General features: G+C 35.9%; 1 protein-coding gene across 1 annotated transcript; it reads right to left on the reverse strand.

Annotated features, from left to right (window-relative positions):
* Positions 1-4,969: 4,969 nt before the first annotated feature.
* On the reverse strand, positions 4,970-12,241 carry LOC110909230 (probable glycosyltransferase At5g03795). The gene is made up of 6 exons (XM_022154266.2): positions 11,872-12,241; positions 11,509-11,772; positions 10,835-11,121; positions 10,505-10,737; positions 6,020-6,177; positions 4,970-5,405 (listed from the first exon to the last, which is right to left on the reverse strand). The coding sequence occupies exons 1-6, from the start codon at positions 12,064-12,066 to the stop codon at positions 5,304-5,306; spliced, it is 1,239 nt and encodes a 412-aa protein (XP_022009958.1). The 5' UTR covers positions 12,067-12,241; the 3' UTR covers positions 4,970-5,303.
* Positions 12,242-14,579: the final 2,338 nt, after the last annotated feature.

Genomic DNA, 14,579 nt, shown 5'->3' on the forward strand with positions numbered 1-14,579 from the left:
AGTTTATGTCGGCTGTGATACGTGAGAGAGAAAGATGTATGGGATTTTGAAACCTAATTGTAGATATAAACGGGATTTATGCAATCAAGATGATATGGAAATTACACATATACCCTTATTCCCTTAATTAAATGGTAACAAATAACCAAATAATTACCATCATGCCATTTACTTAAAATCTCAAGATCATAAAAATCAAAGGCCCAGATCAGTTCACGCAGTTCACGTTGGAGAAAATGTTCACGTTTGAACCTAATCCTATATATATATATATATATATATATATATATATATTTTCCAAGTTAGACTTGAAAATGTATTATTTTGGAACTCATATGAAATACAACTATTTTTGCCAAAGGAAAAATTATAAATAATTTTTCTAACTAATATTCCTCAAAATATATATATTTTGGAAATATATATATATATATTGATGTATTTTTACTAGAAGTATTATTCCGGAAGAAATAATACAAAATTTAGTATAAAGAATACTTAATAACTACCAGAAGATACGTATTCTCGTACGTATAAATACACACCGGAATACGACCCTACATACATGGCAAAAATATACAAATACAAGAATACGAATACACTCATCCTTGGGAAGAAAATACAAGTATAAATACTCGAGGAGTATTAAGCAAAAATATAGTGTTTTAACAATTATTGCAAAATTTAATAAATATAATTTAAGTTAAAATAATTATTATTTTAACAAATAATTATAACTTGGAATAATATCGAAGACACGAAGAAACGTAACTCAAAGACACTAATTAATACTAAGTCAAGGCACGACCCGCTCGTCTAATAGACCTTAGCACGTTGTAGGTAGTCGTGTGTATCCGAAGGAGCTTTGAGTTACGGTGTTTACGAAGACGCAAAGCTGTGAGTTCATGTTCCCCCTTTTCTTTAGCTGTTTTTGGTTTTGTAAGTTCGAGAGTGAAGTACATGTTACAAACTGTTTACAAATGTTTATATGTGGTATGGTTAGCTAAGGAAGGGTACTGCTAGATCATGTGAGTGGTGGGTACGACGCTTAAGACCATCAATCCTCTTTGTAGGACCGAGGGACATGAGTGATAGATCTATTTGGGTGTAGCGAGCCCACACCCGTGTGGACCAAGGTGGCCCGCGAGGTGACTATGTCTTATTGCCGGAGACAAATTTGCTAGGTTTCAGTCTTCCTGCATCACTTCACACATATTAATGTATTAGCTACACATTAATGATCTGTTTTCCTTGTTGCTTTCATACCGGTTTTCAAGTACATACAAACATACTTATATATGTTTCCAAGGTTTATTCGTGCACACACACTAAATACATGAACTCGCTCAACTTTTGTTGATATTTTCAAACTACATGTATTTCAGGAAATTAAGTATGGATCTGGCGGGCGTTGGATGTTTCAAGTTATGTTAAGAATAAAGGATGTCATCCGGTGTCCTAGGATTTGGTTAGTGTGTCTTATCCTAGATGAGACACATCTTCCAAGGCCTGGTTTTATTTAAAGTCTTTTGTCGAGTCCTTATGGAACTCTAAAACTAATTGCATGGTTTGTAATTCGAATTTGAAGTCTATGATTTAAGACAAGGTTGTCATGTTTTTAAACTTACTTAATGGATGATCAACTTTGGTTTTATCATATAGTTGTTGTTATAATTGAATGCAATGATATTAAGCAAGTCACACCAAATCACGCTTCCGCAAAAGTCAGGGTGTGACAAGTTAATAGTGATTGGGCCAAACCAAACCCATATTGGGGGAATGGTAGGCGAACTAGGCTTGTCTAATTTGCAGCCCATGTGCTTTAACCCTAGCCCATGTTGCAAACTTGTGTTATATAAAGGCTTTGCATTAGGGTTTAGGTTAATCACCATAATCACTAGAAAAAGAGTTTACATAGAGTTTAAGAGAGAATTCATGAGAGACAAAGGTCGTGGACGAATTTTGTGTGTGTTCAGGATCTTGATTAATTGTAATCAGTTTGACAAATAATCAATAAAGATCAGTTTGTGGAGAGTTCGAGCAAAGGGATGATGTGACCGAAAGCGAGCCATGGGAACATCGCTACATGAAGCTGCTTACGGCCATCCACGGAGTCGGCCTCGTTGGTAGCCCTTGCTGGATATGATCGATATGGGCGGTTCAGCCTGCCTTTGCTTTTCGATTTATACGATTACAAAGCGTTAGTAGAGTGCCGCTTTCCACTTGGTTTTTATGAGGGGTGTGGGAGGAGGTTTATCAATGCCACGTCACACATGGGCTTTAAGGCCTCGCCTCTTAACTTGAAGGGTGTGGGATAAAGCCCCTTCAAGCTATACCCCCCCCCCCCCATTTAACCAATCCTTCATCGATAAAGCCCCCTTGTCTCTGTTACCATGTTGGCGAAACCACCTATGGCGCCCCTAGTTGAATTGGTGGGTGTGGGTCGATGGCGTCGGGTGGCGCTATAGGGGCTGAGGTGGCCCTGGTGGTGCCTCCATACCCTCCGGCCTGATGGGATATATACAATTACAGAGCAGTCAATTCAATATTGGAGTGTCGTTTTCCGCTTTTTTTAATATTACATCACTAGGTTATAACCCCGTGTATTACACGGGTTGAGAAAATAAAATATCAAATAGTTAATAACGAAGATTTAACAATTATAAAACGATATTTTAAGACACTTTTCTGATATCCGAACAAAATGTTGTTTTATGTATGATCAAAACTTGTGATGTTTGTCAAGTTTATAAATATAAAAACATTTGAACCATCGATTAGAAGACAATCGATTAGAAGACATACTGTATCATCGACTTTCTCACGACGTGAACCCAAGTTTTATTTTAAATAACAGTGGTCTTAATTTATTAGTTCTAAAAATATTGTTGAAATGTTTAGATTAGGCATATAGCAATTAGCCAATTAGATAAACTTATAGCTACAAAATAATATTTAAATTAATTAGATAAGTATAAATTCTCGGTAATTATTAAGTTATATAACTTTAAAATTTAAACATATAGACTTAAGTTGCATCTTAAAAAGATGGTTGTTTTTTGATAAATTTATTAGTATGATAAATGTAGTTATTATTCTTCTTATATTTTAAATATATTAAATAAATAAATTATTTGTTAAGCAAGAAAATCGTTCCCTCCCCCCTCGTTGTGAAAATGCTCGATATTTGTTTCAATTATTAATATATAATTTTTAATCTAATAATTAATATAAAGAAGAAAATCGTTCCCTCCACCCTCGTTATGAAAATGCTCGATAGTTGTTTTAATTATTAAGATATAATTTCTAACCTAGTAATTAATATAAATAAATAATAAGATAATTTATGGAACTTTATCTGTAATTTCTTAACATCTGAGCCACCAACGTCTTTTTTTCTAACCCTTTTAGCCCCTAACAGTAACCCTATCCATTAAATGTTAGGGGCTAAAAGGGTTAGAAAAAAGACGTTAGGGGCCAAAAGATTAGAAAAAAAGACGTTGGGGGTTCAGATGTTAAAAATTCTTTTTGGGCTAAAAGAGTAAAAATGCTATAACCACAGGGGCCAAAATCGTAATTTACTCTATTAATTAAATAAATTATATTATAAATGAGGAGGAGATTAAACTAAATAATAATTATCTATAAAAAAATTAAACTAAATAATATTTAGTATGAGAATTATCTATACTTAATTAGGAAAAACTAAACAAAAATAATACTTATCTATAAAACATGCCCTAATATGATGACAAGTGTCTGCAAAATGGTTTCTTTTATTATATAGTATAGATAAACACAATGATTGAGAATAATCTCGATTCAATTCATGTTTATCACATTGGATGCTTTGAAATATTTATCGTTAATTAAATTAGTAAATATGAACAGATTAACGCCAAATTTCAATTTTACTATATATTTCAAGGATCTATATTCACTTAAATCCGTACAATCATGTACCCGTAGATTCTAACTTGTCCATTAACTTAACTTGTTCTCTTTAGTCTTAATTCGCAAATCCATAATAACACTAAAATCATCGACAATCACAAGTGTCAGTGACCCTCCAATCAATTCACAAATCCATAACAACACACCAAAATCACTGACGCTCCACTCGATTCACTAGTAAACAAACGTTTATCCCTGGTAGTCTGTATCAAGTACATAACCCCGTTTCTACCAACCTAGCATTGATCTACATTAAGCCAAAAATGTCAACTAACAAAAGCTTTGCCAGATTGCATTGCCTCAACCACCTGCTCCAACCAAAGCGACTTAAGAACCCACCTACGGTTAATATCTAGACCTTTCATCTAATCCTCAAACCCTTCCGACTGATCAATTAGCTGATAATCCTTAAAGCTACATCTCCTCGAAAGAATAGGAGCTCGGGGTTCTCTAACCAAATGCAATTACAGTGCGTTCTTTCTGGCCTGGTATGTAAGCTAATGAGTAATGAGAGTCTACCACAGTTTTTTCACTTCTTCCGATTTGGGTTCTCACCATATGCCGTGAGGGGCCGTGGGCCCACATGAATAACTAGTTTTTGGGAGACTTTTCTAGGAGGTTTAACCATTTAGATTCAAACCCAGTACTATTTCTCACTGCTAATACATTATAGTTTCAAAGAACAATATCAAACCAAAAAGCACGTCACCCTATCATCATCCTTTATGTTGTAATCAAATAAGTGCATGATTTCAAAGTACTTGTATGCAATCATGGTATCAAACAGAGTCAACTTTGGTGGCACAAGGAAGTCTTTAGCATGCTAAAAAGATGGACTTGGTAGTAATATTTAGAGACATTTCATATTATATCATGTATGGCTTCATCACCCATCTGCCCATGCCGCTCATGAATATATGTCATGTGTATATAAAAAAGGACAAATAGAACACGATATAGATAATAAAAGTTATGGAACTGATTTACAAAACAATACATTATTGAACAGTCTAAATACAAGTTCCATTATGTACTTTAGATTTCCATGTCATCCTTAAAAAAAAAACAAGTCCCATAAAACGCATCCTGTTTCAGTTATCAAACAGGAACAGAACTGTTTACATACAACAGAGTAAACATTGACCATAGGGGTAAAGTTCTACAGTGCAATGAAGAAAACGTAACATAAACTAAATGTCATCTCAAACGAAAGCTCAATTTAGAAAGGATTAGAAATAGACATGGACCTGGTTGTATTACTACATATGACCAGTTTAAAAAAAATGAAAAAATGTGTACAGTAGCTCAAAACAACATTTTGAGGCGTGTATGACTTACCAACTTATAGTTCAGTATTTGATAACAGAATGACGTAACCACAGATCATACATGACCATATGAAAAGCATCGTATGGAATGGGAGGTGTATTCCATTGGAAATGCTTCTGAACCTACAGGCAAAACGTATTTGGTTTATTCATTTATTACCTTCGTTTTATTCTATGTTGTCAAAAGAGCAAAAAGCGGCGCACGCCGAGCCTGGTGGTAGCCTAGGCGCAAAAATGGGTTTTTTTGGAAAAAAAAAACGGTGCTGAGGCGCAAAAACCGAGTGCGTGCAAAAACTGAACTGCCTCACGTGGGCCCAGGTTTTCGGAGCTGCATTCGTGTCCGCAGGACGTGCGGGCACGCACGAGTTCAACCAAATTCCAGCTCAGAAACTCGTAACATATTTTTATATTTTTTGAGACTTTTATTCACACACCCAAAACTTACAACATAACATATACGTCCTAAACTTTTGCTACTAACTATTAGCTACATGATCTTAAATGGCATATATAATAGTTTTTTTTTATTTTATATGTGGAATCTTATTTATTTTCAAAGCATAACATATTTTTTATATTTTTTTTTCTCTATGTGCGCTTTTCTTCAAAAAGCCCATGCTCTTTTTGCACCTTGCGCCTAGGCTCCGGGCGAGGCCGATGCGCCTCGCGTCTTTGACAACATAGGGTTTATTCAAAAAACTGTGTGTATGTATGACAGAAAAATAAGAGATTGTGACCTGCACTAAATTGTTGTGGAGAGTGACAAATTGTTCGTTGGATATGTCCTTGAGAATTTGCTTTAGGTCATACACGTCTTTCTCCTTGAGTATGACCGAAAATTTACTCCAATCAAGAATATCGTTGAATGGCAGATCATAGTAATTGGACAGAATTACTGCAAAATAATCACACCTCTTATCAGTCACACAAATCTGGGGAAAAGATCTAAAAACACGTAAAGAGGATTAACAGCTTTTGTGTGATCGTACCATTGCATAATGGTATGTCAAAAAAAAAATTCATTTTAAATTATTTCATAAATTGATTTTTTAATCATTTAATACATTCTTGTTATATTTATATTTGTTCATTTTGCAATAAAAATAAAAGTAAAAAGTGAAATTATTCAGATCAGGGGTAATATGGTCATTCAGGCTGTTCATCAACACAAAAAGTAAACAATTATTCATTTTGTAACTTATTGCATACATCCATTCCTGGTCTATCCATACAGGACTTGATGGGCAAAAGGTACCTAATTTTATTGTAAAATAATGTGTTTGGAAAACAACTAAGTGAGCTTATTACAAAGACCCTTGATTGGACTTTAATCGATTGCTTTCAATTCATAACAAGCTACGGTCCGCCTTGAGGAGTGTTACAAAATAACCTTCTTTACTCTGCTTGTATATAAGCATATTGCCAAAGACACAAATATAAAATAAATAAATAAATAATAATAAATCATCGTCTCAATCTCTTTCACAACTTAAGGTTGTACTTCAAGTTATTAGCTTTGTTTTAGGAGTCATAAGGATTGTTGATTATTTAATTAACTATGGAATTTCCTTTTTCCGGTTCACGTATGCAGGTTTCCTTGCATTCTTCTACGTATGATTGATTGGTGGCCAATTCTTTCTTTCCCTTTTTTTTGAACAACAAACTCAAACACACCCTACCCAAACCTTTGACCCAGATGGAATGAACCCCCAACCCACTTTGATTGAGGATCACCTTATTTACACATTGGGACCGCTAAGGCTCATTGGTGCTTGATTGGTTGATATGGATGGTAAAACAAAAGAAACGTAGGGTTTAGAAATTTTTAACATTGTCCATGAAGCTATGATATTTTCATTCTGACCAATACAGTTTCATAGCTTCTGCCTTCTGCTTTGTTCTATAAGGTTCGATATTCCCGGCTATGAAGTTATAGCGGTCCAAAATCAAATAGCGGTCAAGGTCCGCTATATGATATATAGGTTATACGGTGGTATATCGGTAATTTTTATATTTACGTATTTATATTATATTATATATAATTATATAGGGGGAGGTTATCTTGAGCATAGTTATCGATAGCGAATAGCGGTCAATAGCGACAGACTACCTATATGCTACGTAGCGATAGCGATGAAATAGCGCCCGCTATTTCGTGTTTAGCGATAAGGTAGTAGATAATTAAAAAATTAAAAATAAAAAAACAGCTACTTATAATTTATATATGTATTTTTAATGTTAGGGTTAGGTTCATTTGTGAACAACCCCTTGATAGTGAACTGTGTGAACTAATCCTAGCCCTTGATTATCAATACACAAGTGTAAATCAATGGTTAAGATTTGATCAGGATTTGATGATGAAAATACACTAGTGTATTTTATGATTTGATGATGTAAATCAATGGCCAGGATTTGTTCACTCAGTTCACAAATACACTAGTGTTCACTCTAGAACCCCACCCTATAATGTTAATTTTATACTTCTTATGTATAAATTAAAAAGTTTAAGGACCAAATGTAAACTACTGAAGATAGAGGGGGTTAAATGTTTAAATACACAAACTACTTTTACACTTTTTAAGTAAAAAATACAAGTTTTAGGGACTGAATGTAAACTAGTGAAAGATAGAGGGGTTAAATGTTTAAATACCTAAACTTATTTAAACCCTAAAAGCCTAAAACACTCATATACGCAGCCGCTCTCTTCTTCTTCCCCCTTCTTCCTGGTTTCCGGCTGAAAGCAGAACCGTCGCCGGAATTCACGTCAGAAGTCGCTATATCGTCGCTACGTGGTCGATATGTACCTTGTAGCAGCATATGGCCGCCACGCCACGCTATAGCGGCCGCCATAGACGCTATTGATAACTATGATCTTGAGAACACTAAATATTAAGAGAACCATGAGAACGAATGAAAAAACCAATAAAAGTCATTTTTTTAATACAAACTTCATCATAATTAAAATACAACATTAAAAAAGGAATTACTCTTTAAATAATTCATCTCTCCTCTCAAAATCACACTTAATAAATTTTTTACACGTGTGTAAATAAAACAAATTTACACATGTGTAAATGGCAAACTTATACGTGTAAATTTTCTTTATTTACGAATACATGTAAATTTAATTTCTGATAAGTGTAAAAGAGAATTTTGAATTTGAATTGTTTTTGACAAAGTTCATGCGGTTCTTTCATCCGTTCTCACGGTTCTCGCAATATTTAGCGCTCTCATTTACCCCCCCCCCCCATATATAAATATATATTTGAAAACTAATATCAAAATTCATAGTAAAATCATGCAAAATATTAATAGTAATTAGGGTTGAAAACGAACCGAACGTTCAGCGAATAGTTCGTGAACCGTTCGGCGGACAGTTCGTTTACGTCCGTTCGTTTAATAAATGAACGAACATGAACAAGAAATTTCGTTCGATTATTTAGATGAACGAACATGAACATAGGTCTTGTTCGTTCAATTGTGTTCGTTAACATTCGTTCATCTTCGTTTGTTTATGGTGATCATGAGATTTTTGTACTTTATCTAATTTTTTTGTTCTTTAACTTTTATCTATTTTATTATCCTAAAAATTAAAATAGAAAACCCTATTTTCACCGTGTTTATGCATGGTTCCCTTTTCCTTCCTCTATATTCACTTTGACGAACACTATTGACCTTTGTTCTACGATTACGACTTCAAATTCTAGCTGCTCTCTCCGCCATCCACCTCTAGCCTCCGTCGCTTTCGTCGATTTTTTTTGTATTCGTGAACATGTTTATTTCTTTAACGAATGAACAAGAACAAAAAATCTCGTTCAGTAAGTGTTCATGAACCGTTCGTGAACACATTATTTCCTTAACAAACGAACACGAACAAGGCCTTTTTCGTGTTCGTTCGGTTCGTCGTTTACAGGCTTACAGCCCTAATAGTAATATCAAATTCAAAACATGGAAGTGTCAAAGTTTGAAACACGATCTAATCATAAGCAATGAAATCTTCTTCTGGCCTTCGTCGTACCGTACGCACACAATAGATTTAGGATTGGACTAGGTTTAATTTGTGTTTGGGTCTTTACTTTTGGGTTATCTCAGACAAAAAACTGATTTTGCGGGCTTTACCCAACTTTTGGCCTCAAAATTAAAAAAAAAGAGTAAATTACAAAAATCGTCCTTTATGTATGTCACTTATCGCAAACTAGTCCTTTGTCTTCAACAATTACAGAAAACGTACTCGATGTTTGCAAACCCTTGCAAGTTATGTCCTTTAGCCCTAACTCAGTTAATTTTTGTGGTTAAATATGACCAAATGGACCCCACATGAGGGTATTTTTGTGGTTAAATCTGACCAAATAGACCTCACATGAGAGTACAATGACCAAAATACCCTCATGTGGGGTCCATTTGGTCAGGTTTAACCACAAAAAATTAACTGAGTTAGGGCTAACGGACATAACTTGCAAGTGTTTGCAAACATCGAGTACGTTTTCTGTAATTACTGAAGATAAAGGACACAGTTTGCAATAAGTAACATACATAAAGGACGATTTTTGTAATTTACTCAAAAAAAAACTAGAAAAGCGGTGCTACGACCGCTATACGAGATTCAAAATAGCGGTCAAATAGCGGTGTTTAGCTCCACTAATAGCGAAACCGCTAAGCGATTGGATGTCCGCTAACCGCTATAGCACGCTATTGACTGCATAGATTCTCGCCTTCTCGGACTTCACTCATGCTTCAATTTTGTTTCCTTTGGTATTATATTGAATCGTCTCTGTATCACTTATTACCAGGGCACTCTCAATAGGGAAAATAGTATGTTTTCGACTTTTCGTAGGGTATATAGTGGCACCATACAGAAAAATCTACGTGTTTGCCTAATATGTGTCATGGTCTCTACTGAACTAGATTATGCGATAGTAAACAAAAATGTTCTGTCAATAAAATTGCTAATGACTTAAATGTCTTTTTTGGAGCATGTGGTTAGAAGATTCAACGTTGTGATTTAGCTTACAACAGTTAGAGATCTCTTCAGTAAAAAAAACCAAATATATCTGTTCCAATCTGCTAACGAACCTAAGTGGCATGGGGGTGTCAATATTATAACCTATGTTTTAGAATGAATGATCAAGGCAATCAAATACTACGAAGGAGGTCATATTGCAACTCTGCAATAGTAAAAGAAGGAGCAGCATAATGTTCAAGCTTGTTACATATTTACGTACCTGGAATACAACCATAATGGATTGAATCTGCTATGCGGGCACTGTTCACCTGTGAACCACCGGGACATATGCAGAATTTGGTTCTATAAAATCTCTTTTGATATACAAGATGCCCAGAAGCCCTATTTATTCTGTTGTTTGATATATCAAGTTCTGTGTCGTTCTCCCACGTGCGAGCCAAGATCACTCTGATTCTGGAATTCCTATGACCAGCCCAGAAACCAAGTGTCGTTCTGCATTGTATCAATAGTTATGAGTAATGCAGCTACCAGCATGATTTATTTACAATACCTAAAAAGAAAATAATTGTAAGTATAACTCTATAAGAACCTGTTTTCAATATCATTTCCGCCACGTGGAAGAGCAAAAGGCTGCAGTACTTGAGGAAGAGCGATATCTTTGTGGGGGATAAACCCAACATCATAACTTGGGGAACACACAGCTCGTATTGAATTCTTAACAAGCAACGGAAGCCCCTCTGTCGCCCTTACACCAACATCGTGGCAAGTGACAAAAAAATGATCAGCACCCAGTGTTCTGTTCCAATAAGGATACTTTGATATTAAACCATCTACGTAATTTTGTACGATGATAGTCATGTTTTCATATGAAGTTCCCTGCATGCCATTGCAAAAGATCACTAAAAGTAGACTGTAGCATACATTTCAACAGAAGTAAATCTTGTTCTAAACAAAAAGAACTTACTTTAAACTCTTTATCTACCAAAACTATTTATAATGGCTAATAATTACGCTAAAGAATCTTGTACGAGATCAGCTGTTTCCTGTTTCTTTCTATTTCCAGATTTCAAACCACATAACTTTCGCTACATTACGTAAACAAGTTTATATCCTTAAACTTTGCATTGCATCTCACATCTCCAATCAAGCTACTTACAATCTCACTACTCACATGAATTCTCTACAAATTCTCACAAACTAAACAAGATCTATAACTTAAAGCAATAATATCAATGCTACTAATCAACAAACAACATCACATACCTTCCCTCGCATCTTATGACAAGAAATCGGTATGAAAAACAAGTGAGCTTCATCCGGATCTTCAGTCCTAAACCTACTCTCTCTAATATTCTGAAAAAAGTAGCCCTCACTTGCATACTTTCCAGTAAGCTTCCTCGGCGTCTGATAAAACGTCTTCGGATCGCCATCCGGATATATGTACACCTTAAACCTCTTCAACATCTCAGCATAATTCAACCTAAACACATCCGGTGTATGATACACATCCGAAAATTCAGCATCCTCCTGTTCACCGATCAAATTCGAAGTCAAATTCATTGCTTGTAAGCATAGATCTGAACAAATAACCGTTTATTAGTTGTTAGTTTGTTAGTAGTTAGTTACCTTGAGTGTAGAACTGGAAGCAGTAGGTATTGTTGTTGTTGTTATTGTTGGTGAAGGATACGAATATGTGGAGCCTAAGGAATTGGAGGAGATGTAAATGAGTGTAAGTAGGGTTAGGGTTGAGAGGATTAGGATTAATGCTTGTTTTGTGTTGATGGCGGTGAACGGCATTGCAGGAGGCTTCGCCGCCGACATCTGTGGAGGAGGAATCGGTGGAAGTTTGTTGTGATTCCGGCGCCGGTGAGGGTTTTACCGGATGTTAGTGATGGAGTTTGGGGAGTGTAGATCGGAGGAGATGAGATGGAGTGAAGTTGAGTGTGTTGTGATAGAATCTGGTTTTGGTGGGTACTAACTTGCTCTAAGAAGATTATATTCGATGTTCATCATTTCTATTGAATTAATTAAATATGTTTTTAGACATATTATTAAGAGTTGTTTGTCAACATCTGAATGATGAAAGTGTTGAATTAGCAAGAGTTCTGAACCATTAAGAGCCTGTATAATGCTTAACCGTTCAGAGGTAAATGTCTGATCAATTCAGATTAGAGGTCTTAACCATTCAGACTCTGTATAATGCTTAACCATTCAGAGGCAAATGTCTGAACCATTCAGACATCTGCTCGTGAAACAAACAGTCTGAACCATTAAGTGTTGAACCGGTAAGAGGTCTGAACCATTAAGAGCCTCATTAAGAGGTAAACAAATAGCCCATAAGCTTTTTGAAACAACTTATTGACTTATTGGTTTTTTGAAAAGTCATAAGGGCATACGGTGTCAAGTCGGTAAAGGTGGTTGGCATCGATCGGTGACCACCACCAAGTTTGTTTATCGTTCAACATTACCGATTTTGGGGGAGAAATCAGTGAAAGTTCACCGACTCGGTGAAGGGAGGGAAGAGGAGAGAGAGGGGTGTGTGGTGGGGTCCATGTCATTCTTAACCAATCACACATTTTTCCTTTTTTTAATTACCTAAACCCCATTAGGTAAACCACCGCCAACGTTTTTTAGCATTAGGTAAACAATTGACATGACGCTATGTGATTGGGTGATTTGGGAGTTTACCTATTCAAAGTGTCTAACCACTCCTTATACCCTAAGCTCCAAAATGATGTTTTGGTAATAAGGGTGTATGTGAGGGAAAAAAGCCAATAAGTCAATAAGTCACTATATACTTACTTTTCCAAAAAGCCAATAAGTCAATAAGTTGTTTCAAAAAGCTTAGCCAAACATGCCCTTATATTCGATGTTCATCATTTCTGTTGGAGAAAAGTGCCTGGATAGTTCTGGTTTGCCCATTTTTCACATATACTCCCTAACTTTCTAAAATTACACCTATAGTCTTCAACTTTTTCAATTTCGTTCTCGGATAGTCCCTGACGCGTAACTGGGTTAGTTTTTGGTGTTAGGTGCGTGTGAAATGACAAAAATACCCTTACTATCAAATTAATAGCTAAAAACTTAAAAGAAATATAATTAGTATTTTACAATTTATGTGAGACTCACCACCCACTTCATCTTCCCCATTCCACACCACCACCACCACTCACCGGAATTCCTAAAAACGACCTCAAACCAATTTCATAAACGGGCAATGGGCAGGCAACCCTTCTTCTCTATAAAACCCCAACTTTCGATTGCTTTTATTACCCACTTTCTTGCAATTTCATTATCTCTGGATTCATATCACAAAACTCTTTCATGGAGGCAATGAAGATGCTCAATCTTTTAAACCCCAACTTTCGATTGCTTTTGCTCCTCTCCACCGTCTTCCTCTCCATCGTTGTCCGCCTTCGTATCCAGTTCCAAATCTGAATCTTCATCAGATTCACACAGCCGCTACAAATCGAAATCAAAATTGTGAAAGAAGCGATAGAGGATGGTCGGTTTTTCCAGTGGTTCAATGGCGGTTGTTGGTCATTGATGGTGGAGCAAGGTGTTCGAGTGGTGGTGGTTCGTGGTGGGATGCGATGGGCGGTCAAAGGTGGAGGAGGTTATTGGAGGCGGTGGAGGCAGTAGAGGGTGGAGGTGGTGGAGGGTGTAGGCAGGGGTTAAGGGGTTGGAGGTGAGGTTATGGAGAAGATGACGCTTTTAGGTTTTTAATATAAAATGTGCCCCCCCCCCCCATCTGAGTTATTTATTTATTATTAAGGGCATTTTAGTCATTTTATCCTCTAATTAACTGGGAAAACTAACCCCATCCGCACCAGGGACTATTCGGATACGAAATTGAAAAAGTTGGGGACTATAGGAGTAATTTTAGAAAGTTAGGGACTAATGGTGAAAAATGGTGTCACACCCCGATTTCCACGTGTCTCATCGGTGGGCCCGGTGGGGGATTACCGTGACGTAGTTGGCAACAATATAGTCAAACCACACAATATATGAATGCACAGCGGAAGCATAAAGATAAATATATTTCAACATTAACTGTAATATCAAAGTATCACCATTGTTGAAATAAAATCCATAGGGGATCAATAATAATAACAAAAGTATTGTTCAACAGACGAAGGCATCTTAAGCTTGCGAGACTCTTTATGATGCTAAGGAGAATATCGCCAGCCAATTACGTTTAGTACCTGCATTTAATCTTTTTGAGAAAATACGTCAGTTTACACTGGTAAATACATTCAACCGACACTTTTGAAAAATGTTTATTAAAATTGATTTGAATGCACAAGGCACAAACTCTTTTATAACTTGGGAGA

The sequence above is a fragment of the Helianthus annuus genome, chromosome 14 (genome assembly GCF_002127325.2).
Source record: "Helianthus annuus cultivar XRQ/B chromosome 14, HanXRQr2.0-SUNRISE, whole genome shotgun sequence".
In the NCBI taxonomy this organism is placed as follows: Eukaryota; Viridiplantae; Streptophyta; class Magnoliopsida; order Asterales; family Asteraceae; genus Helianthus; species Helianthus annuus.

What these genes read in the sequence shown, in the direction of transcription:
- LOC110909230 (XM_022154266.2), bottom strand. Translation starts at nt 12,066, where the DNA reads ATGTCGGCGGCGAAGCCTCCTGCAATGCCGTTCACCGCCATCAACACA. An exon ending in CTTCCAGTTCTACACTCAAG is followed by an intron (nt 11,773 to 11,871) that starts GTAACTAACTAC and finishes ATCGGTGAACAG; the next exon opens with GAGGATGCTGAATTTTCGGA. An exon ending in GTCATAAGATGCGAGGGAAG is followed by an intron (nt 11,122 to 11,508) that starts GTATGTGATGTT and finishes AATGGCATGCAG; the next exon opens with GGAACTTCATATGAAAACAT.